The following is a 27,413-nucleotide window of genomic DNA, read 5'->3' as shown; positions in this document are numbered from 1 at the left end:
TTGGCCAATCAAACATAAATTATTTATATTTATTCAATCAAGAAAACTTAAAATACAAAAAAAAATAGTTTTCATTACTTTTAATATCACTGAGGCAATGCAGTTTCTCGACAATACGGACGCAGTCAGAAAATATAAAAGAGCCTTTTGAACTTGTTCAGCGATAGTCTAGTGCTAATGAAACCCCAAGAACAAAGTGTCATCTATTGTGAGAACATTAATTAAGAAGTTATTGGACCTTTTTCTTATATTCAAATGGTAATTAGGGTACAAGCTCGCAATTTTAAGAGAGACTTTAAAAACAATAGTGATAAATTATTTGGATTCGGCTTTGGCTAGATACCGCCCTACCGGCAAAGACGTTGGTTGCGTCGTATATAATAAGAGTAAAAACCAATATAATATATTGTTTGATTTCTTCTCAACAATAGCAATAAATTTTTCAAAAATAACAGGCACTTTGATTATGGCACAATATGAATTTTTATATTTTTTTACATCACTTCTGTAAAAACTTTAGGTCTCGATTTAGATAACCTTTAATTTTCAAATAAGTATACTTCTATAAATGGAATATCTTCACAAAATTCGCTCTAGTCGAAAACTCTATGACTAAAATTATTTGGCGTTTTCCTATCAAGTTCGAGTATTCATTACTTATTATCATAATCGCTGTAATCCTCGTAACGCAGTTTGATGGTTAGAATACGAAAAGCTTTTATATATGTACTCGCTTTAGTTGTGGAAAGTCGAATCTGAGGGCCTAGTGTGAGTTTGCTACTGTGACGATGACGTTAACGTAAACGCGAATTTCTAAGGAATTGAAACAGCGTCATCTAGTGGTCCTACGGCGCAATTGTTTTAATTCCATATATATTTGCGTTTACGTTAACGCGATATTAACAGTATGAAAAAATTTAAATCTCCCATTAGGCACACTGGTCCACACAATCATTTTTCTATTTCGTACCTATGGCACAAAATTCATGGCCGTTCTTTTTTAGTTACTTTTATTCGAGGGTTCAGCACATAAACTTTTTCATAAGCCCACATACAATTTTCTTTCTTATTTGCACATTATCGCACTCATATAGTCACATACTACTACATAACAAGCATGTGTCTCTTAGTTAAGTACCTAAAGTACCTAGGTAACTAACTACGAAGTTTGGATCTTGGTGTCTGTGAGACGTAGCAAGTAACAATGGTCCAGACTCTATAGTAGAAAGCGTTTGCATTTTCTTCGGGATAATATCTTCAAACCATATCCTCTATCGCCAGTCACTTAGCTTGGAGCCAACTTTTGAAACCGTGAAGCACTGCTGATCTACTTCAATTAAAGGTATGGTGGAAATTTAATGTACAAACATAAATATGCTAAAACTTGAGATGTGACGATATAAGAAAAGTAACGGAATACCAAAAACTATCATTATCATTTAGACCAGGCGCTATGAGGTGTTGAGCGTACATAATTCAAGGACCGCATTCTGTTTACAGTTTTGAACTCAGAAAAGTACGCAGATTACGATTCCGCATGTTGCCCCAGTATATTACGACCTTCTTCGTAGTGTAAACTCGAATCGTGCCAAGTTTCAGGTGAGTTCATAGTTTCGGAGTGTAACGTTTTTAAAAATGCTTGTTTTTAACTTTCTAGAGGGTTATTGATTAGCTATTAGTGTGATAATGTCATGAATCAAAAATGGATATTCTTAATGAAACAAGCAATAAACTGATACAATTGTTCAGTTCATAACCTCGACACCAAAAGGATGAACTAATAAACCGCCTGACAACATGCAAAATCCTGATATGCATCTTTTCCGAGTTCAAAACTGTAAACAGAATGCTGTCCTCAAATTTTGCACACTCAATACCTCACAGTGCCTGGTCTAATTTACATCTGTCTATTTATCAGTTTGCAATGCCTCTTGTTCTATAAACGAATTTCTATTCAGTTTTTACAGATAAATTAACCTAAGTTTGATGGAACATAGGTAGTTTATAGAATTTGTTTCATTGAAATCAGAGCAATAAGGTACCTACTAGATGAAAACTTTCCATCTACAAAAATAATTAAAATGCATTTTTGCTAGAAAACGGAGCACTTTCACATAAAAGGTTTCCCTCGTCAACGTGAAAATTGCTTCCATTCAACGACTTCAAAGTGCAATTATTTAGTTTCTATTTGAATTTTATTACCAATAAATATTAAGTTGTACAACACTTTTTATGAATTCTTTTGACATAAGTACTTTTAATAACATTGATATATATTGCTAAATGAATCTACCGGTATAATTGACATATTATTGTTAAAATGATTACAACCAATGATTCAGGTCTCCGTTACATTGTAAGCCAATACGGACTTCGTACTAGGAATCCTAGAGGAGAGCGTTTGATTTAGCTGCCAATAACAACATGAACATTATGAACACTGTATTCGAACACCACGTGAAACGTTGTTACACTTGGGTTTCACCAGATGGTAAATATCGAAAACAAATTGACTATGGCCTCGTAAGATCTAGATGGAGAAGCTCAATAACCAACGTACACACTTTACCTGGAGCAGATTGGAGTCGAATGTCACTCAGATCACGAGCTATTAATTGGAAATTTGAGACTAAATTTGAAAAATGCCTGCAACAAATAAAAATAAGAATGCAAATAGATATACTTGATAAGGAGTCCTAAAACATATATACACACACAATACAAGCCTAAAACTTGGTCCATAGAAAACGTCGTCGGTATACTAGTCACAAAAATTCAGGACATTGTCACCGTGTGGAGAGACTACTGTAGCCCACTATATTCTAATGGTAACACTTCTTCGGATGACTTTTGTCCAATAAGACAAATAAATGGAGGGGAACCATCAATAATGAGGGATGAAGTGCGTGCCTCTATCCAGCTATTATAGGCATACATGAGATACCGATTGAAGTTTTTAAGTTCATGAAAAAAGCAGGTGTTGATGTCTTATTTAATATTTGTAGCGAAATTTTGGAAAACAGGATGTTGGCTAATGGATTGGTCGCATTCTTTATTAGTACCTTGCATAAAAAAGGTTCAACAAAGAAATGTAACAAATATAGGCTAATTTCTTTCACCTCTTATGCAAGTAAAGTGGCTACTTTAGATTATAAATACAAAGCTTCAAGGCTATACAGATAATCCGCCAGATTATAGAAAATGCCAGATAATTTAACACACCGCAATATATTTGCTTTGTAGACTTCCGTAAAGCATTTGATACTGTTAAATGGAAGAAGCTCTAGCAAATATTAACAGAAATGGCAGTAGTTGGCACAGCTGCAGTTAGAGTGGACAAAGTGGACTCTGCAAGTTTGATGATCAAAGCTGGCGTACGGCAACGATGTATTTCGTGTCCACTCCTCTTTGACACCTATACATAATACGTAATGCGGATTGTTCTGGAAAACTGGGACAAGGGAATAAAAGGATGGAATATTTCCTACGGTATGCAGACAATAATACGCTTCTTGAACTAACTGAAAAGGATATAGAAGAGATTCTGATCCGTCTACAAGTCGTTAGCGATGAATTTGGACTTTCTATTAACCGAGATAAGACCAAAATAATGATTGTGGACCGCGTTAATCGGAACAGACCAGATATTGACAAAATAGCGAATTGTGAGGTTGTTCCAACCTATATATATCTGGGTTCTACTGTTTCTAATACTGGGGGTTGTGAAATTGAAGTCCCAAGACGTTGTGCCATTGTTAGATCGGCAATAGATAATCTTAGATTTAGAAAGAAACGAGGATTACCAAAACCACCAAGAACCGACTTATTTGGTGACTTGTCTTTCCAATCTTTCTCTACGGCGGAAACGTGGTCCTAGCGTATACAAAACCGTCGCAAAATCGTCGGTATTGGAGACGTTTGTTGAGGATTCCTTGGACGGCGTTAGGAACCAACATTTCCATTCTTAAGGAACTAAAGATAAAAGAAAGACCTTTGTCGACTGATTTAATTTTACGGGTTTTAAAGTACTTTGGCCACATCTCCAGAAATCATGATTCAATTGAGCGGTTGGTAGTGCAGGGCTAAGTCGAAGGGAAAAATATCCAGAAGCCGATTTGCACAGCCTTGACTAAATCCGACCCGCTGGACGGATTTAGTCAAGGCTGGCATCACACGATCATTCATGGTGTAATGTACCATACTCATAATGCAGCTAATCTCCAAAGTAGAGGAGCATTGCACTATATTGCACTAATATTATAAAGAGGTTTTGTGGTTTTGTAGGGGGTAATTCTCTGTTGAATAAGTATAATATTTTAACTAGAGTATATTTTGTTTTTAATTAGGGAATTAAATCTTTTATTTCTTACCCTAAATAAATAACAGATGAGAGTATATATTTGTTTTGCCGGATCTCGTAGTAATAATAGGTAGCTTGAAAGTAAAATAACGTGTATTAGGATAAACGCAAAATTTTGCCGCGATATGCTGCTCTAGAATAGTAAAACTTTTTTCCCCAATGATAATACTATTAAAGTATCGCATTTATCTAAAGTACATACAATTGTAAATTAGTAGCAATAAGAAAAGATAATTAAAAATATTAGAGTATTTTAGGAAAGACAAATTATCCCTTATTCCGTCCCGTACCTACATCAAAAAATATAAATGAATAAAATAAATTCACAACCTATCTGCGGTCTCAGAAACCGCTGGCACATAAAACATATGTATGTAATATACATAAGTACCGCTTGTGAATAATTTTTACTCCCCGAAGCCAAACCTGTATACGTAGGTATATTATTCCCAAGCCCAAGAAGTTCGATGAGAATCAAAGGAAATTTACACGGGCTCCAAAAACGCCGTGTATATTTCGAAAAAAAATTTTGAAAAATCGTTAAGTGCCTCGAAGACCGCAGGTAAGTAGTTAAAGGTTAAAGACAAAGATCTCATAGACAACTCAACTCACGTGAATTGTTCGGATCTGCTGAGCTTTATGTTCTGTGGTTCGGCTATGTTTTAAGCCCATTAAGTTTAAGTCACAATAATCATGATTTTTTTCATGTCGCAAAGTCCCGACAAATTCACATGGATTGAGTAATTTAAATATTTCATCATTATTAGAGTTATTGAAAATTTTCAGAATACATACTGTAATTATAAGAAAGTAATTCCTATAAAACATTAGGTACCATATTTTGTACCATGTTTTGTACATTTTAACTTTAAATATATTAGGTACAAAACTTTATGATTAAAGTTAAAATGGCAGGTACAACCTTTCAAATTTTTATAAAATAATTTATATACATTTTTTACATAATATGAAAACGGGAGAACATTTTTACAGCGATACTACTGTAAGGGCTGGATTAAAGAGGTCTAAGGGCGGACGAAGTCGCGGGCATCCGCTAATTTGTAAACCTTATTTATTTTACATCATCCCAAAAATCTCTAAATCATTTATAAAATGGTTATTTTTGGCTTAATTTTCAATATATTCAAAATATATCTAATCGAATGAAGGTAGTGCTGGCGATAATATTAAAAGGCGAATTAAATATTTAATATTAATAGGAAGATTAAACTTTTACCACAACATTCAATCATACAAAAGTATGATTGCAATTTCTCGAAATGATCTAAAACAGTCCGGGAAAACTTCTTCGTTCAATCTAAAGCTCAACTGAAACGCGATATCCATATCATATTACTTTTCATATTACTCTCCGTAATACCTTTGAGTTCATTTATATAACCAGTACCTTGAATATTTTATTATATGTATTCGCAGTATTTTGTAATACACAAAGGTAAATAAGAAATCACAATTTCTGCTACTGCTACTTTGTGTGTACATAATATGTTTTCACTTGGAATTTATTTACTTAGTATGCACATTAAAGTATTATTATATTTACTCGTAACATCCATTTTCATTTTAATATCTGTTTTCAAAAACGGGTAGATCTGAGCTGGGGGATTATGTTTATCTATCTTTACTGTACATTGTGTAATTTCTACTAATGTTGTAAAAATATATGATTTTTTAAATTAGTTTATCACGCAAAAAAGCGTGATTGAATTATGAACCAATCTATATTTTTTGTTGTGTTCGATTTAATATCAGAAGAAAGTTCATAAGATAAAATTATTATTGAAAAATTAGGAAATTGCGCACTAAAAAATATACTATTCGGTCGCAATTTAACTAGGCAACCTATTTGTAATGTGTAAATGATTTTTTTCTATCGTTTATTTCTTATCTCTAATAAATAACAGATGAGGGTAAATATTTCTTCTGCGGAATCTTGTACGATAAACTGTAATTTTTCCGTTTCATTCATTTAGACCAGGCGCCGTGAGGTACTGAGTGAGTACAATTCGAGGATTACATTCGGCTTCAATTCTGAAAAGCACGCAGATTACGATTTTTCTTGTTGTCAGATTCGTTGGTCTATTCTTTTGCATCTTGATTTTTGCAACATGAAGTATTTTAAGACCTTCTTCGTAATATGAATTCTAGTCGTGTCAAGTTTCAGTTGAATTCATTCAGTGATTCGGAGTATTTTTTTTTATAAATTCTAGTTTTTAACTTTTTTGTGTTTTTAGTAGATTAGCTATTAGCGTGATAATGTCAATAGTTTATATATCATAGTGAAATAAGCAATAAAACTGATACAAATAAATTGTTCAGTCCATTCCCTCGACTCCAAAGGGGGTAATGTATTATAAAATAATGGATGCTTTTCTGAGTTCAAAATTGTGAACATAATGCGGTCCTCGGATTATGTACGCTCAATACCTCAGAGCGCCTGGTCTAATTCGGAGTACCTAAGTGATATACAAAGTATATATAGATTTTGTAAATTCGCCACTACGTTTTCTAGTTTACTCTGTATTGTTTTTTAAAACGTAAGCGGTCGTGTTAATCGAATTCTTCTTAATCTTTAAATTAAATCAATATTTGTCCTAACTCTTGTTTCCGAGTATACATCGTATTTAGTAGTATTTCGCTAAATTTCATTTGCATTAAATTAAATTAAATTACTAAATTAGTCTACCTAATTGGTCTAACTTTAATTTAACATTATGATCAACCGGAATTATGATGAAATTGTGTTCAGCCTTACATAATACAAATCATCTATATTGTGCATATTAAATAACTGAATTAAACCTTTACATCAAAATTATAAACATCGACAGCAAAATTCAAAAAGTTACAGCGTTGAATGCACTTCCGGCGTCTGACTTTTTAAATTTTATTTTACATTTCAAGGCAAAAGAGTAAATGAACATTTAGAGCAAATACACATTAGGCGCTTGGCATTGCGTTCAGCGGGCGTTGATAGCGTACATACATCGCGCTCAGTAAGGCGTTTTACGAGCCCAGTCAAGGTATCCATGTAACCATACTACTGGTTCAGTTCAGAAATAGACGTTGAAGCGCACGCTCGTATCTACAAACGTGCAGCTGACGCCCATGCAACGCGCGTTCGGCCGAGATTCTGACATTATGTATATCTATGTATCTCAGTGTACCATTCAAACAATGAGTCACTACATCGATTTTCGTTTTTGTGATCATCTAAGATAGTTATTTCTACGAAATTACTTTGACTACGCCATTTAACATCAAGTGGCAATGATGTTTTGTTTTAACAATCGTCTAACATGAATATTTCAACAAAGTAACGTAAATATCAGTTTTACGTTAAAATAACGTTATTACCTGCTACTAGACTAATGTTACTTTACGTAAAATGACGATTATTGTGTCATTTCGTTAAAAACACAATGTTAGATGATTGCAAAAACGAAAATACGATCCAAAACGATGTAGTCACTGATTACTTAAATGGTACACCGAGTTACATAATGACCCTGCAGAAGCGCACGCTTCCATGTGTATACACCTTCGAACAACCACTTTATGCTTAAAACGCGCGTTAACAAAGCGCGCTTCGAAACGCCTAATATGTACTCGCCCTAAGATGGAAAGCGTACCGCGACAAAGACTTCATTATTGCTTTTCATCAGATATGATTGTAGTCAAGCACAAGTCTATTTCCTATAAAAAACAGTAAAGAAACTTCTGCAAACATTTGCATCTATTTCCACTTCACTAAGTCGAAGTAATGTAATTTGTGCACTCCCGCTGCTGAAGTGAAGCGTGATTTATACGGAACACAAATAAATTATGAGCAGAAAACAAACTTGTAGCCTTCGTTCGGTTCTTATTTATATCGCAAAAATAAATATTATATTAGTCTGAGGCAAATCATGTACGCAGTCGTATCTTACTGCTTGTTTGGAGACAGTTCGATTTTATTGCATTTTTCATAAAATATTATTAAATATTTAAATATTACTATTATTAAATAATTCTATAATTAAATATTACTATAGTAACTATTTCTTAGGTTTTATTTTGTTATTTGGTACAATATCCAAAATCAGAAAATATAATAATTACAATGAATAAAGTTTATTATTTGTCACCAATTGTTACAAACATTTTATTATTATTATTTGCCACATACGATTTCACAATAGGGTAGTTGACTCACAGCAAATTTAATATAAACAATGTTAATTTCATAGAGTACTTGGAATAAGGGTCCGAAGTATACCAATTTTAATAAAAAATAGTAAAAGATTACTTTAAAAACTCAACGACATAAATTGCATATTTTATCTATTTTTCAAAATCCCCAAAAACATTGTCCTCCTGACGTCATAATCTTAGTAAACATACACGTCAAACTAAAGGATGTCCGAATGTTTGCTTTAAAATGATCTAAATGTTTTAACTCAAAAGTTAAGGTTAAGGAAACTTTTGAGTTAAAGCGTACTAAACAAAACTCGCTTGACGGAATGTAACAGATTACATAATAAACCATCATGGCGGACAGCGTTTTCGGGCATTTAATCAAAAGTTTTATTAAAAATTGAAAGGAAGTATTTTCAAAAAAAAAATAATGAAAAATTTAAAAGAACAATTTAAGACTCTTTGTTAAAAAATGTGTCAACTAGCCTATTGTAACTTTATAATAATTTATGACAGTTTTGTACGTCAAATAATATCATTAAATCACATGCATGACTATTGGCATGAACATTATTATATTGTATTTATACAGAATAAAGAATCTCGAGATGTACAATTTTCACAATGATGAGGTGGAGGGAGGATTAGGAATTGTACTTGTATTAGGTGTCTTGTTGTTTCAGTGGTTACTTTATGTCCAGCCTATACTAACCCCAAGCCCACCAAGCCCTATTGGAGCAGCATGGAGGCTCTAAGCTCCATATATCCAATAGCTGACGCCGCGAGGTTTCACCCGCGTGATTCCCGGTCCCGTAGGAATAATATATAAATATATTATATATTAATATATATAAATCCCGCGGATAATTTATGTATAAATATATAGATATCCTATAGCTTTCCTCGATAAATGGGCTTTCTAAACTGAAAGAATTTTTCAAATCGGACCATAGTTCCTGAGATTAGCTCGTTCAATCAAACAAACAAACGAACTCTTCAGCTTTATAATATTAGTATGGATAAGGAGGATGGCCTGGCCCTTAGACGATGATGATTATTATGATGATGAGGATGATTCTACAACTATTATTAACCTATGTGGCTTATAACGCTTCTGTTGTTATAACTAGAGAACGGATTATATTAGATAGCGTGTTACATAACATGAATTTTTCCACCGGTTATTGCATTGCTAGGCGGAAATTTGAAAATTTGTTATTTTTTAATTAAAAAAATGTATAGACTACGTTTCAAACATTTCAGAGAATGTTCCAGGCTGTGAAGTTTTGTATCAAACTGAATTAGAAATATCTCTGCAGAAAATGAAACTATGTATACATCACCTAATTTAAATTATAGCTCAGTCGATGTACGATACCTTTTCATATTTTTCATTTAGAACACCTGTTAGACTTTGTGTATTTATTAGTAATCTGTCTGTATGAGTGATTCTACAATATATTATTTGAAACAAAAAGGTAATAATTATTACTTGATCTCTCAAATTTAATGAATTTTAGGTATTTTTTATGTAAATGAAGAGTTATCTATATCGCATATAATCCGGTCTCTAGTCTTAGCCAATGTTCCAAATTTTCATCTTGACTTGAGCTTGAAACACGAAGCGCAGAACTTCGTCGATATATGCTCGATCCGCATGAAAGACAAGGTAGTGAGAATTTTGATGTACAAGTACATCTCCCTACCCAAGTCTTTCACGAGGCAAAGAGCAATTGTCTTCAACGTTGTTGTGTTGTTGTTGACTCTCAAAGATCTTGGTGCAACCTAGATATTCACATCGAGAAAACCTACCAATTCATAGCAGATATTATTGTCTGGATGTCACAGCAGCAGTTCAAATTTTATCAAAGATATTGTCTGAATAGCATAGCAGTATTTCAAATATTTTTAAGTGTATGCGTAAGGTTTCAAAATTTCTGGCCTATGTGAAATTATGAGAAACTATACAAAATATCTGAAACGTTGTATACTCGGAAAGATCCTGGCACAACCTAGATGTTCAGATTGGGAAAACCTACCAATTCATCGACGTACAAGTTATAGCAGATATAATAATTATTGTCTGGATGTCACAGCAGCAGTTCAAATTTTATCAAAGATATTGTCTGGATAGCATAGCAGTATTTCAAATATTTTTAAGTGCGTAAGCTCTCAAAGTTGTAGTCTCAAAAAGATCCTGGCACAACCTAAATGTTCAGGGAAAACCTACCAATACAACTCATGATTATTATTATTCCTCCATTCGTCTTTATTACCCATCAACTCATCATCCACTCTATTGACATACATGCCTCTTTTACACAAACCAACCATCTCTTCCTTGGTCTTCTTCTCCTCTTGTGTTGAAATTGCAAGTGAAAGCCAATTGCAATTTTTAACATTCTTCTGGTAATATGACTTTAATTCTTCCGCACTACATGTCCACGTATGTACGTGGGCATGTAGTGTAGTCCATACCAACCAAACTTTTTACTCCTTAATTTTTCTGTCACCGGCACCACATTCAGACTTCCTCATTCCTTAATTTATCAATTCTTATCAAATCCATCTCAACATACGCATTTCGTTCGCATGCATTCTCCTACTAGCCATCCCTTTTAACGCCTAACATTCTGATACATACAGCACAACAGGTCTTTCAACCGTTTTGTATATTTTACACTTAAATTTGGCATTCGACGGTCACATTACTATGTGACCCTCGAATGCCAATTGAGACCTGTCGCCATTTCATCCATCTTGCATTCAATCATCGTAGATATTATAATTATTGTCTGCAGGTCACAGCAGCAGTTCAAATATTTCCAGGTGTATTTATTAGATGTCACAGCAGTAATATTTTTAGATATATTAGTAAAATTCAAAAGTTTTTGGCCTAACTATAAATGTTAATGAAAAAATGCAAAATTTCCTTAAGGACTAAGTCCTTAAGTTCTCAACGTTGAAGAAAATTTTGTATATTTGGTACAGTGTAGATGTTAAGATTGGGAAATCCTACCTATTTATTGTAGTACAACGTATACCAGATGTGATTATTGTCTGGATGTCACAGCAGTAGTTCAAATGTTGTCAAATATATTGTCTGGATATCACAGTAGTAATTCAAATATTTTCAAGTGTATGAGAAAGGTCTAAAAGTTTCTGGCTATATAAAATTAGGAGGAAATATACAAAAATTTCTTAAACCTTGTAGACTCAGAAAGGTCCTGGCACAATATATATATGTTAAGATTATGAAATTCCATCTATTTATCGTAGTACAACTCAGCATCCACTTCCTTTGCATACATGCCTCTTTTACACACTCCAACCATCTCTTCTTTGGCCTACTTCTCCTTTTGTGTCCTTCCACTTGCAATTTCAATATTTTTCTGGTAATAGGACTTTCATCCTTCAGCATTACATGCACATACCAAGCCTAACCTTTTACTCCTGTATTTTTCTGTCACTGGCACCAGATACGGACTTCCTCTTATATACTCATACCTTCGCTTGCGTTCTCTTAACCATACTCATTCTACTATCCGTCCCTTTTATCGCCTAACATTCTGATCCATACAGCACAACAGGTCTTACAAGCGTTTTGTATATTTTACCCTTAAGTTTGGCATTCAAGAGTCACTTAATATAAGACCTGTCGCCATTTCATTCATCTCGCATTCAGTCATCGTAGATATAATTATTGTCTGCATGTCACAGCAGCAGTTCAATTATTTCCAGATGTATTTATTAGATGTCACAGCAGTATTTTAAATATTTCCAGATATATTAGTAATATTCAAAAGTTAAAACACTATAAAAAAAACTATAAATGTTAATAGGTAATATGCAAAATTTTCTTAAGGACTTAGCTCTCAAGCTCAACGTTTAAGAAAATTTTGTATATTTGGCACAGTGTAGATGTTAAGATTGGGAAATCCTATCTATTCATAGTACTACAATGAATGCGAGATATAATAATTATTGTCTGGATGTCACAGCAGTTAAAATGTTATTAGATGTATTGTCTGGATGTCACAGCAGTATTTCAAATATTCTTGAATTATTACTAAGGTCCAAAAGTTTCTGGCCTAACTATGTTATATTAAGAGGAAATATACAAATTTTTCTTCGAAGCCGAGGATTTGGAGGAATTCTAAAAAAGATATGGCAAATATAATTCTAAAAACAAAATGTTCGCTGCTAATAATACTCTAGTTAAGCGACTTATTAATTCAAAACTAAAAAAAAAAAAAACTGATGATGAGGTCATCATCAGTTTTTTTATCATCATAGATTAGAGTCATATTGTATATGCATTACGTACTTATTTCTTAAAATATAAATAAAAATAACGTAATTGACATGTGGTACTTAAAATTTAAGCAAATATGACAGTTGCTATAAGAGATCAATGCAGTTGCGTCAAATTAAGTCACTTCGCCTTAGTCCTTAGTTAAAAATTCACATTATTGTTAACCATAACATATATACTATTTCTAGGTTATCAATTCATATCAGATGCAAATTTAAGCAATTCTAGTTTGTTTTTGTAATAGATATTTACAAAGACCTCTATATTTTACATTAAGTACAAACGAGGTTTCGAGCGAAAATGATTTAAAGATGAAGTTGTATGAGAATGAACCGAATCTATTAATAAATATTTTTGAATGATAAATTCGTCAAAAAATTCTGTTACTGAAGTCAGGAATATAATGAATTTTAATTACGAATAAATTTAATTAATAATCTTTTGTAACAGATGTTGACAATAAGTTTTTTTGTCGTGCATTGAATGATTTTCGTAGGTCGTTGGGCATTAATCAAGAATACTTACTGAATTTTTGGATGTGGTTTCGCTGTTCCCATCGATTGGAATATGAATTAACTACCGGACCCAGTGAAGCTTCTCTTTGTTGGTTACGCATGCAACCAAAAAAAAAACCAAGACAGCTATCGATGACAAACAGAGTTTTAAGCAGCTTATATAATATAAGATAAGAGAGGGTGCCTCTTCTCAGATGTATTGGTTTGGATTAATTTCCTTGATTTTTCTTTTATATTCTAAAAGCAAATATATTTTTATTCAATGTTGTATTATTAAGCTTCATTACTACTTTTGCGATAGTTCTCTTCAAAAATTGAAAAGTGAAATGTAATAATATCAAAGCAGTCAGCCGACTGTTTGTTGATCTACACATCCACAACACAATAGTTTATTTGTGTGTGTGTGTGTGCCTATAATAGTCTATCTATCCTACTAACATTATAAACGCGAAAGTTTGTATGGATGTTTGGATGTTTGTTACTCTATAACGCCGCTACTACTGAAGCGATTTAGCTAAAATTTGGAATGGATATAGATTTTACTCTAAATTAACACATAGGCTACTTTTTATCCTGAAAAAATCCAAGGTTTTCCTAGATTTGCGAAAACTGATGATTTTGATGATATGAATGTGTGTTACTCTTTTACGCCTCAACTACTAAACCGAATTAGGTGAAATTTGGTATTAAGATATATTATAACCAGGATTAACACATAGACTACTTTTTATCCCGGAAAAATTCATGGTTCCCGAGAGATTTGTGAAAAACTAAATTCCACGCGGACGAAGTCGCAATCGTCTGCTAGTCCTATATAAGACTATCGGCAAATAGTCTCTAGTCTAAGGGAAGACAAACGCGACTGCACAGCGTGCGACTGACGGACGTCACGGGCTGTCGAATCGATCGAATCGAATCGAAAGGAATTAAGGTTCGTTATCTGCTACCTCCCAATGTCACCATGATCCAAAATCCAGACAACACAGTGAGAGGAAAGATATATAACACAGTCTAGTTAACAAGCGCCTTTTAGATAATTTTTTTCTCCTGCTAAAAGTTGGTTGAGGTGTCATTGGATTAGGAATCGCAGATAGTTTTTAAAATTAAGGGCCGCATCGCATAAATTACAAAAGTTATAAATAATTAAATAAAAATAAAAATATGTTTTTTTAACAATGTTAAAATCATTATTTTTAATCGAACGCTATTTTTTTCGTAACATAAAACCAACTATATAGTTAAACATGCACAAAAGTATTTTTTTGATTACTAAACTATGAACTATCGAATGACATCTCAACTATAGATTTAGGAGGAGGAGAAAAAAATATCTAAAAGGCACTTGTCAATTATACTAACAGTCTATCACTCAGCATTAAACAGCAATGCTGCTCAGCATAGTTTTACGTCAGTAGTATAAGATGAGATCATAATATTAATTATGTGTGTGATTTTTATCGTAAAATTCATTCATAATATACCTATTCAAATTTCGTAAAATAACATAGCAATTAATATACTCATTAGGTTATCACTAATTACATTATCGAGTAATACCTCATTGATAATGCACTAAAAATAAGTTATTTGTGAGTATTTTGATACTACAGCACTGCTATTAAACTTTTCACAATACAATATTATATTGAATTTAAGTTCACGTCGTAAACGCATATAATTTTATATTTTGTAGACATTTTAAATAAAAAAAAATTTAGAAACATGAATTTTTCATTATTTTATTATTTTTAAGATAAAAAGTGCATTTTATTTGACAGCATTAAATTTTGTGCAATGACCCATAATATCTGTATGTTATTTTGACAGCCAGCGATAACTTTAATGTTGAACACGTCGAACAAAATATTGCACGAGCAATAATATAGTAAGGGAATCGAAGAGGGGATTTTTACAGTCACTCGAGCGCGGCAGATACACATAAGGGATTATTTATACCTTGCACGTTGAGACTTCCACCAAGTATGAGCCCTTAGTACATTTAGGGCAACAAAAAAAAATAATTTCAGAAATACTCTACCAGTACGTCAGATAAGGATATAGTAGGTTATTTAATAACTAAAAGGTGTGAATTTAGAAAATCCAACGATTTTAGCGTAATATAATGGAATGGGACGGTCCTAAAGTTACAAAATAAAACATTTAGATTTTAGTTCTCGAGCTACGAGCGCGAATAGTTCTTACTTATTTTGATGGAAATAATCTCCCAATGAATCGCTAATATCGCTGACAATTACAGTAAGCCAAAGTAATAAAAAATGCTTTTAAAGTCGAAAAAAGTAAATAACCATTTATTCATCCTATCATAACGCTTTAGTAACTACAAATTCAGCATCCCGGGCTCTCTTACTACAAAGACGTGTATACGAGAGGTTAATGATATAGGTAATTTATAATACAAGAGAGGTTGCTTCGATTGTGAAGAATTCAAACATTTTATCGATTGTCACTAGTACGGCATTTTCTTTGTTTGTAAACATGACGTCAATCCCTCCTACACAGTTACTTATGTCGACGTATTCATTATTATTTACTATCACTGAAAACGTACTCATATCATGCGTATTTTAAGATTAGAAATGTAAAAATAGACTCCGATCGGTGTACTGTGTACTGCTTACATAATCCTCACACAAGGTTTTGTGTTTGTGTGAAGATTATGTAAGCAGTAGAAAATTTAAAAAAAAATAAGAAATACCGATCGAATTGAGAACCTCCTCCTTTTTGAAGTCGGTTAATAAAACAAAGTCCCCCGCCTTGTTTGTCTGTCTGTTCGCAATAAACTAATATTTAGATTATTATTTATGTGGAACGTTTTTGTTTATAGTTTCGACAATATTTTGTATCAATAGACTGAAATATGACGATAGTTTTTGGAAATGTCGTAGTAATTCAAGCCTAATCGATTTAAATTCTTTCTTATTCTTATATATTTAAATATAATATTATGTTACTGTTATATAAACACTAAAGAACAATGATAACCGATTACGCTGTTATGTTTTAAGATAAACCTGCTGAACCTACTGTTTTGATAAGATTAAGATGAAGATGAATGCTTTGATGATATGAGGAATATCATTTTTATTCATTCCGTACAAAATGTATACGGTCACATATATGACGAATTGTACTACGCAAGTTTTATGTTTTAACCCTAGACGCTAATAGAGGGGTGTCATAAGCCTGACTGCTATGTGACTGTCTGTACTTATTTGGATGAGATTTTTTTATTTAAAAGCAATGATTCTTAGATATGTTCCACCGAAATATGTTTAAGAGCCGTGATAGCCCAGTGGATATAACCTCTGCCTCCGATTCCGGAGGGTGTGGGTTCAAATCAGGGCCGGGGCATGCACCTCCAACTTTTTAGTTGTGTGCATTTTAAGAAATTAAATATCACGTGTCTCAATCGGTGAAGGAAAACATCGTGAGGAAACCTGCATACCAGAGAATTATCTTAATTCTCTGCGTGTGTGAAATCTGCCAATCCGCATTTTGCCAGCGTGGTGGACTATTGGCCTAACCCCTCTCATTCTGAGAGGAGACTCGAGCTCAGCAGTGAGCCGAATATGGATTGATGACGAAATATGTTTAGTTGTTTATAAGATATGGGGGTAAAAGTTGGGATAAACAATCTAGCATTTTGCAACTAATTTGAAACAGGATACCATTTTTTTGCTATGTTAAAGCTTCTTGAGTGTCACACAAACGCGCCTGTTATTTGCCACTACAACTAAAGACGAAATATAGTCTTCCAAAAATAGAATATCTATTTTTAGGTCTATATTTATTGGATGCCCACAACTTCGCGATATTCAGATTTTTCACAAATCTTGTGACAACCGTAATTTTTGTTTTTTATTCTTTAAAGTTTGCCCTTGACTACAATCTCCACCTGATGGTAAGAGATGATGCAATCGAAGATAAGCGGGCAAACTTGTAAGGATCTAGCCACGGCCGAATCCTCCCACCAGCCAAGGATAGATTATTCCGGTATAAAAAGTACCTATTATGTTGCTCGATAATCTATATCGTCCCATTAAAATCACTTTGGCTATTCCGATTAGCCCGGACAAATAGACACAAAAATTAAATAAAAAAAGGTTTACTCGAGTCTTAATATCGGGTAAATAACTATAGTAATTAAAGAAAACACAGTTACCTATTTTGAAATTAGAGGACAAACACTTTAAAATTTTAAAACATAATTATTATATATAACACTGTTTTATTTATATTTAAATATAATAATTATGTTTATTACTTATTTGTATTGATTATGTTTTTATTAATAACCACTTGGGATGTAAGTTACCACGTCATGTCAGTTAATATTACATAAATTGCTAACATTTATGTTAGTAATAAAATTATATATCGGTACGCTGTTTCCGTAACAGGAAATCGAAGTAGCATGACATAGACGCGTTTGTTTACTAAAAAATATATGTACGTACTAACTATTATTTAATTTAATAAAGAGGAAGAGTTGTTTTGTGCGTTGTTTCCATGTTTAATGGCGTTTTTTTATGTTTGATACTGTCTCTGTAAATGCCATATCGATGGCAGAAAGCGAAATTTCGTCAGCCACAAAAACGAAAGTGTTCACCAAAGCCAAAAAAACGTTTTCAGTTTATTACAAAAAATCATAACTAGCGTGTATTAGACTAGTTGTTTTTTTCTAAATATCATCATACTATGAAATCTCATTCTAACAATTATTTGTCAAATGGAGGTCCATTTCAGGTCAGGTAAAATACAAGGATTTTATTAAAACTTATTAAAGTGAATAAATTTAACTAAATAAAATTAAAACCATAGTTTTTGAGTTATATCAAGATGGCGCCCTTAAACCAACTATGACATGACAATTGCAAACGTCAAATCGACTACTGCATTGAAAACGTCATCAATCCGCCGTTATTACCCATATTAATGTTGCATTTCTTGGGAGAGAATTATTATTTTGTTGAGATTTTGAATTATTTTTACAGAATGTTAAAACGCTGTAATTGCACTAAAGTTGTGTGGAGCTGGTTCAAAGGCATTTTTCTAAGGAAAACATAAACGTTGTAAGCAGCAATACTTTAACTAGTGCTGTCCAGCCTTACGTTGTAAAACTTATGGTGTAAACAAAAATATTTTTGTTGTAATCGACATAGTTAAAGTTATTACTGTTTTTTGTAACTTTGCCTTTTTGATTGCAGGCACTTAAGTTAAACATATTTTTTTAAAATGTTAATTTTATAACTTTTCATCGCTGAGTTACGTGACCCAGACCATTTGAAGCAGTTTGTTCTGATTCGAACAGTGCAATAAAAAAATATTTCATAGTTTGTGGATTACTACAATTTCGCATTCTGCCGTCGATATGGATTGCAAAAGTATATATTGTGCTACTAGAGGCATAACTATAACAACTGAGGCCCAAAGTGAATTCATTGGATGGGGTCTTAGAAAAATGGTCATCAAAGTTTATATTACTATTGAGCTTACTGCCTCTTGGCCAGTATTGTTTCATGTGGCATTTTTCCAACCCTACCATATTTAAAAATGCACTCTCGTATTTTACCGTGCGCTGACGAAGTACCTATCACTACAATCTATTGATACTTCGACAACGTTTTATGTTTTACATATTATTTTTTTTCATGTAAAAACAAAATCCGAGTTGGCATATCTATCTCATACTATAAATCAGAAATAAGGAAATCCGTTGACATAGCTCAACTATAGTAAGCTCGTCATGAATTGTCTCTTTGGGCCATAAATGTCAATAGAGATAAGGATGTGCAGTGCACCGGGACCGTTATCGGTAAACGGCTACCTGCTGGTGTTGTGTTACAAATATAGAAAAATACAGAGAACAATTATCCATTTTTAAATGCGGAAATACTAATGAGAAGAATATTGAATGACATTAAAAAATAAAAATGACGATGGACGTAAATATTTAATGAAAAAAAAAATAACTTACTAAAAGGGTGGATGGATGGTATAGTAAAAGTATTGTTAAAATAGGACAACTCAATAAAAAGTAATGCTTGTTTCTACATTGAAATCAATAGGTAAACAATCAATTATCCATTGTTTTCCTATTCTTAGAGTTGTTTTTAAAACTTATATGGTCAACCATTTCTGGAATATACCTTTTCTATTAAATAAAAGAATTATCAAAATAGCTCCGCTCTGCGACCGCTTAATAAGAACTTTTACATGTCGAAAACAGGGGATGAATTATTGTTTACCCATTAATTTTAATGACGACTTTTTATTTACTTTTTTATTTTTTTACAAGTCTGTCCTTGACTATAATCTCACCTGATGGTAAGTAATGATGCGGTCTAAGATGGAAGCGGGCTAACTTGTTAGGAGGAGGATGAAAACCCACACCCCTTTTCCTTTCGATATATGCTTCTTTTATGTATTCATTGACTGCACTAGAGAGGTAACGTCTATGGAGGCAGTGACCTTTATAATTCGTCTAAGATTAGAATTAACTTTTGAGTCAATTTTAAAAAAATAACATAATGCTGGTAAATATCTTATAAAAATCGATGAAAATAAAACATCAAACGGAAAACTAGATTAGTGGAGTCTTTAAGAACGAACAGCATTTATTAACTATAAACAAAATAGAGTGCCTACAAGTGCATTGTGTAATAAACATAAATATATATTTTTAATCTCATTACAACGCTTCGTGCGTGCGGCTTATCCGAGTTTAATGTATGTTTGCATACGATAATAATTTGATACATAACTTGATAAGAATATTTTGGTGAAACTATATCACATAACAGATAATAGCACTGGCAATATATACAACATGTTATGATAATTATATAGGTTTTGTAATCTTAAATTCCTGTCTAACGCAAAAAAAATGTATTTTATAGTGATTTGTGAGCGTACTGTGATATGTACGTACTTATGAACTGAAATTGACTTAAATAATAATCTATAGGTATATGTTATAAAAGCGGAAGGTCACTCATCACGACATATCGACCGCTTGACGTACAAACTTGAAGAGGCAGGTAGGTTATAGTGCTTATAGTTAGTAGACGTCCGCTAAGAGTGAATTTTGTGACAACTGACAGGGCTGGATTTCAGAGGTTCAAGGGCGGACGATAGTGATACGATGATACATGTATAACATATATATATATATATATATATATATATATATATACACATATATCATATATAAAAACTTACATAAAACGTTGGTAAGAGATGTATTTACTTTTAAACTGATAAAATTAATGGTTTCAGAAATTTAAGGCCTCAAACACTAAAATTGGACGTGGGAAAATAATGAATTTCTATAATTGTCTACACATAAAATCACTTTTTTTAGTTTTTGTAGCATTATTAATATATAAATACACGTATATTGAATGTCTCAGCCGAAATATTGTAGTGACAAGAAGTTTAGCGATAAGAAAATCATGACGTTGATGTTGTAACTGTGGGAATGGCATTGTGCTAATATTAAATAATTTTTATTAACGATCTGTGATTTATTAAAAAAAATTTATTTGTGGAATTCAAGTTTTAGTTTTACTTATAGTAACTAATTAGTCTCAATTATTGGTTTACTAAAATACATGCTATAATACACCTAATAACGCTATACGAATTTCTGATTCGCCAAAATAGGCAAATGATAATTTTTATTTATGAAAATTTATGATGATTTCGCGTTTCATAAACATTTATGTTTCTTGTTTTCGTTAATGAAGGTAAATTAATCATTCCCATTAACGATGATCTTCCAGATTTTGATGCCAGTTTAGACGGACCGTGGTAAATAAATAGATAAAAAGAATCCTAAGTCTTAAACATGAATGCAGATTTAACAACAATTGTAATGAAAAGTATAAAAATGAAAATCAAAAGAATACATATACACCAAAATACAATTATGTCAACACATATAAAATATACAGACATATATAACACGAGCAGCAACAGATTCTGCAATATGTTTAACAGTGTGATTTTATTGATAAAGACAATGTGACTCGATTGTACAAAGCCTACTTTGTATTATTAGTATCAAATTACATTTTGTTGAAATAATGAATTTAGTTTTAATTAAATGTAAGTCAACACTGCACCAACTGTTGATAAAGTTGGAAACAATATTAATTGGTGCAAAACTCAGGCAAGTTTAAATTATGATGTGTCGAGAACAAGTAAATACAAGCAAACTTGCACCGCAAGGTAGATTGTGCACATTCCGGTGACGTTGTCTTTATTAGGCACTTCATTGTACAAAATAGTCGTGAAATTTCTACCAGAATATTACCGAATATACCGTTAAGCCACGACAATCTAAATGTTGTATAACTGAGTTTTGTAATTTTATTTTATGACGTCAAACTTGACATGATCTCATAAAATATGCAAAGGATATGATCCAATATAAGCTCGACCTATGTTGAATATTTTGTACGCTTGGTATTTAATTTATTTTTATCAATATTTGACTGTCCTTCAAATTTCTCGTTTTGATATTATGGATCCAATATTAAACGATATTAAAATTTTACATGCTATATTATATTGGATGTGAATTTAGTTCAGATTGTTTCACTTTATGTAATATCAACATTTTTTTTCGTTTCACATTTTCAACATTATATAATTTATACTTTACTAGGTTCCGCGCACGACTTCGTCCGCGTGGAATAGTTACTTTGGGCTAACGCGTTTGCGAAACTTTAACCGTTTACGCAGCGTAAGCTCTCAATAGGAAAATAATACCACTTGTAGACCAATAAGTAATTCCTGATAAGCACGTTTAAGAAAACAAAGAAACTCTTCAGCTTTATAATATCAGTACATATTCAAAACACACGAAGCATATACGTCTATATTAGATCTCGAATTTAATTGAGTCAAAGTTCGTCATATCTCCTTTGACGTCAGAAAATGCATAATTCACAAAGGCTCGGCTTTATATGGTAAATCAGCAATGGTATTCCAATAAACCATCCGGTACATTCCAATAGAATTGCAATGGTTTGATACAAAGGCACAAATATGATTAACTTGGAATCATGCAACGTTTGATCTGTAAATTTAATTTTGATTAATTAATCCAATATCAACCCTCTCGGCAGTGGCCCTTATTAGTTGCAAATGTCCAAATGATATACCTGTACCTTTGTTAATTTAGTACGAGTCTACACCATCGATAGTCTCCATCGAAACGAAACTCTATGACGTCTGAGTAAAGCATCATCTGTATGCATAATTATTGAGATAATAAACTATGAAAATAATTTAGACGCATCAAAAAAACAGTGTGATGGTCAACAACAGATTTAGATTATTTAGATGAAAAAATTAAAAAAATTCAATTGATTTTAAAGTTCGCTCGTTATTCCAACTCGTTTATTTGGCTTATTTAAAATAAACATTTTCATAGTAATGAAAATGATATTTGATCGTTGGTTGTATTAGTAGAAACAACGAAGAAGTCGACTTTATAACAAAGATGATAAGATGCATTTTTCATTTACTCATCGAGTAAAATTCTCGATCCTCGAAATTCGAAAACCGTCGACAATTGCGAGGTGTTTGAATCGTACTAAAACGGTTGCATACAATGTGGCTTTTGGCGTATTCAGCTATATTAAACAATGGTAGCCAAACGAAACCCAATATTAAAATGATACAAGACCAAATTGCTGCCGACGTGCATAGCAAATACCTAATAAGCACATATTATTTATTACCTTAACTCTTTCTCAGTCTGATGGGAATTATTTTTTCTCTCTCCAAATAATAATATGTACCTATTAAAATGGTATCTACAAGGATCGAAAAGCAATCGGGTGATGCTAATTAAAACACTAAAATTTAACACTGCTTCACAAATATACATGAACTATAAAATATATATGTTTTACATCAGATACAAATAATACAAATTAAAAAAAGAAAAAGATGAACGAGGCCTTTTTCTAGTAAAGCTACTAGGAAATTGTATTTGAACTATTCTAGATTATTTTGAAACATTTGACTAAGAAGCCGAGATAAGCCCGCTTAAGGTGTAAGGAAATTTCCAAATTAGAGTCTTTCAATGGGGCTCAATAATCAATCAATTAGAGTGAAGCCTGTTCGAATGTTTGAAACATAGATAAAAAAATCGCATTAGCATGTAACAAAACCTTGCTGACAACAAAAAAAAAATAGAAACAAACAAAATGGTTTCAAACAATAATAATTCAGATGAGAGAAATATATTCAGAAATGATATATTATCGCTTGCTGGTGTTGTTTTTTTTTTAACTTTACAAGTTAGCCCTTGACTACAATCTCATCCGATGGTAAGTGATGATGCAGTCTAAGATGAAAGCGGGCTAACTTGTTAGGAGGAGGATTAAAATCCACATCCCTTTTCGGTTTTCTACACGACATCGCTAAATCGCTTGGCGATACGTCTTTGCCGGTAGGCTGATAACTTGCCTTCTACCAGCCAGACCTGGACCAATTAAGAAAATCTCAATCGGCCCAGCCGGGGATCGAACCCAGGACCTTCGTCATGTAAATCCACGGCGCATACCATTGCGCCACGGAGTCCGTCAAAATATTTTTCTCTCACTATTAATATTCTACCTACCTGGGTTGCTATCTTCAACCGTGGATTACGTTCGTCAGCCAGGCCGCTCGTCACTGGATATCCGCAAGCTGCCAAAACGGATTACAATTCTATTCAAACCATTCAATTACCGTAAAAGTAACGGTTATCAAATAATAAGGTAAAACAAACAATAAATGGGAAAAAATCGCAGTGCATATTTCACAGTATATAGAATAACTCTGACGGTACTGATTACTGATGAGGAAAAAGTCTACCGTTCAGTGTTAATCTATTGATTAAGACATATAAGATAAATAAAAAAAAACAACCAAACGCGTTGGAGAAATTATGTCGCATAAGCAGCACATTCGCTACGTAAAAACACGCACATTTTAGAACGCGATATCGTAAACGCGAATTTGTATGAAATTGAAAGAGCGCCATCTAGTGGCACTACTGCACAACTGTTTCAATTCCATATAAATTTGCGTAAACGTCAACGTGATAGTAACAGTATGGAAACATTGAAAACACCCACTAGGCACACAGTTTTCTTTACCTAACCATAAAATAAACAACTTATAAAACTAATACGAGTAAACAGGATGCAATTCTATATTTACCTTTATTGTCTTTGCACATCCTTGTGAAAACTTGCTGATTGTTTCCGGTCAAAATGGAATGTCAAATCTGTAACAAGACAGAAACATTTCTTTGACTTCAGCGCTAATTATCACGTAATAATAAATTTAATAAAACTAAGAGAATGCGTTAGCAATACACATACCTCATGCTTTTCAATTAGGTAAGTACTGTAGTCAATCATGGACTACAGTGAGTATCATGGAGTACTTACCTAACTGAAACTTGGTGACTTTGGAAGGTAACAAGTTACAAGAGTGCAGATTCCCCGTTTTCTACCCTTAAAACCCTTAAAATTTTATCCCTAATGGTGTTTCTCGAATAGCAGTAAAATGACTGGCAAAATGAAGGAAATACAAAAGAAAACTGATTGAAAGATAGACGGTTTGGACCTTCCAAAGCCATATATTCCATAATTTGCTAGCATATTAACATATCGAGTAGGCTTAAAACGTGCAGCCTTTACAAATTGAGGTCTCTCTGACTATCGCCGGAACTTAGTTTATATGTCATTAAAAAAAACGCACAGCTTTGCTTAGCGTAATTCAATCGCACAGACATTAAATTATACACAATATAATGAAGCAAGACAATTCGCATGTAGCAAGGGCAGTTTAAAAAAAAATCTATTAACTACCGACATATAATTACAATATAAGGAGAATATAATAAAACTCACCAGACGGGTCTGATGCCAATTACGGCGTCTAATTATTTTATATTCTCGTCTTCCTCGAAGCTTTATTTACCTGCAACAAGAAATCAGATATTTGAAGGACTCCGTTAATTATACTTTTAATTAAACATTATTGTTATTTGTAAGCGAGAAATGAAGCGAAGAAATAAATAAACGGACAGGCATCTGTTATAAACGTCACGCCTCTCTCGGATTTGAAAAGGTTTAATTTGCGTTATTTTATTATTAACATTGCTTATCATTTAATTTATTAACAAAGTTACCGACATAGCTCAACGAGTCGCAAAGCTAAAATGGTAATATACGGCGTGAATATAAATCGATGGCGGGGTGTTCGATATGGGGGTGGCAATTTATTGGATGCCGCAAACAACTATCTATTGTGACGAAGAATATTAGATAATATTAGTGACAGTGAACGACTGAACGTATTTACCTCGGAAGTCAGATAGTAAAAAGGTATAACATGCCATTTAATTTGAGATGGGAGAGCGAAAATCAAAATAATTTTCTCTCTGTACTAGCTGACGCCGTGCGGTTTCACCCGCATGGTTCCCGTTCCCGTAAGAATACGGGGATATTATATAGCCCATAGCCTTCCTCGATAAATGGGCTATCTGACACTGAAAGAATTTTTCAAATCGGACCAGTAGTTCCTGAGATTAGCGCGTTCAACAAATAAATAAAATAATGTTGCCTAAAACATAGTTTAACTAAGTGCTTGATGGTCGCACATGCGATCAACACATAATTAGTTTTGCTGGATGTCAAGCCGTTAGCGCGGCAGGCATGTGGGTATATCGAACCGTGGGTGCCATCACATGTACACAAACGAAGTATTTTACTCCTCCACTTTTCATTCCCCTTATTACTTACAAAGAAATATAAAATACCTACAAAGAGTATGAATTTTCGCAGAAAAGCCTACCCGCTTGAATCGCTATCCCTTACACACCACATAACATTTACCGTAGAACCCACAATAGAAACATTCACGTTTGCTGCGAACAATAGCAAGTTTGTAAATAAAAATACATTTTAATGCCGCGCCTCAGAAACTCGGTCAGCAGACACTCTTCGTGTCGTTGTACTTTGACTTATTTCTAATCAAGGACAACATCCGCATTCTTTGTAACCTATTTTATTTGTGGTTAGATATGTTCATCGGTTGTTTAGTTTGTGGACGAATACATCGGAGCGCGGTCTTATAAACATCACTACATAGTATAAAACTGTGCTTAAATCTTTAAAACTACGCAAAGAATTTTGATGTGGTTTGTTTCAATAGATAGAGTGATTGAAGAGAAAGGTTTATATGTATAATAACATTCATGGTTCCCACGGGATTTGTGAAAAGCTGAAATCCACGCGGACGATGCGGGCGTCCGCTAGTACAAATATATAAAAAGTGATTTATGAATAGAAACTGGATGGTCTAGCTGTTAGGTTGAGTAAAGTGCTTGCGTTAGCGCTTTATATATATGTAGGTTGAAACAAAAGGTAAAGTACGAATTGTTAAGTTAATAATATCGAAACCACAAGAGAGGAGATATGGCAAGACAACTAAGGAATGTTCGTAGGTTTTCTGGGAAATGGATCGGCCCTTAATGTAGGATGCTATATCCATTGGCTTCGTGTCATATCAAGGAGACAGAATCAAGGGCAGGAGCCGCAGCAGAAATAGCTGCAACTGGTAAGTGGCACCAGTATGCCTCTCTAACTGAGAGTTACATATTTTTTCCTTTGCCGTGGAGACCCTTGGGCTATATGAAGTCGCAGTACCAAAAAAAAACTCCAAACTTAATCAGCGAGTTGCATCAACGGATGCCAAAAAGCTGCCTCATTTTTTGCGCAAAAGATCAGCCTGGCTGTCCATCGTGAAATGCAGCCAGTATTCTGGCCACCATTTCACAGAACATGATTTGTATAGTTGTTAGGATAAGTTAGCTTATGTTATCATTGTATTCTTTCTCAGTATCAACTTTAAAAAATACCACAAAATATTATGATATTTATTTGATTGGACATCCCTTCTGACGATGCAGAATTGACGGTAAACTTGATCG

General features: G+C 33.1%; 1 protein-coding gene across 3 annotated transcripts in view; it reads right to left on the bottom strand.

Moving 5' to 3' along the window:
• LOC112053027 (protein starmaker-like) overlaps positions 1 to 27,413 on the bottom strand; it is a 67,965-nt gene that overhangs the window by 22,265 nt on the left and 18,287 nt on the right. For 2 of the 3 annotated variants that reach the window (XM_052890823.1, XM_052890822.1), the window contains exons 1-2: positions 24,632 to 24,687; positions 24,048 to 24,115 (exon numbers count right to left, since the gene is read on the bottom strand). Coding sequence is in view for 1 of the 3 variants with exons in the window: in XM_052890821.1 (XP_052746781.1) it covers positions 24,048 to 24,115; positions 24,632 to 24,650 (87 nt within the window). In the remaining 2 variants the exon portion in view is untranslated. Of the gene's footprint in view, positions 1 to 24,047; positions 24,116 to 24,631; positions 24,699 to 25,329; positions 25,400 to 27,413 lie in introns of those variants that run through there. The other variant, XM_052890821.1, reaches the window with a different exon arrangement.

The sequence above is a fragment of the Bicyclus anynana genome, chromosome Z (assembly GCF_947172395.1).
Source record: "Bicyclus anynana chromosome Z, ilBicAnyn1.1, whole genome shotgun sequence".
NCBI lineage: Eukaryota > Metazoa > Arthropoda > Insecta > Lepidoptera > Nymphalidae > Bicyclus > Bicyclus anynana.
Note: the sequence above shows the minus strand (reverse complement) of the source record. Positions and strands in the feature narration are given on the sequence as shown.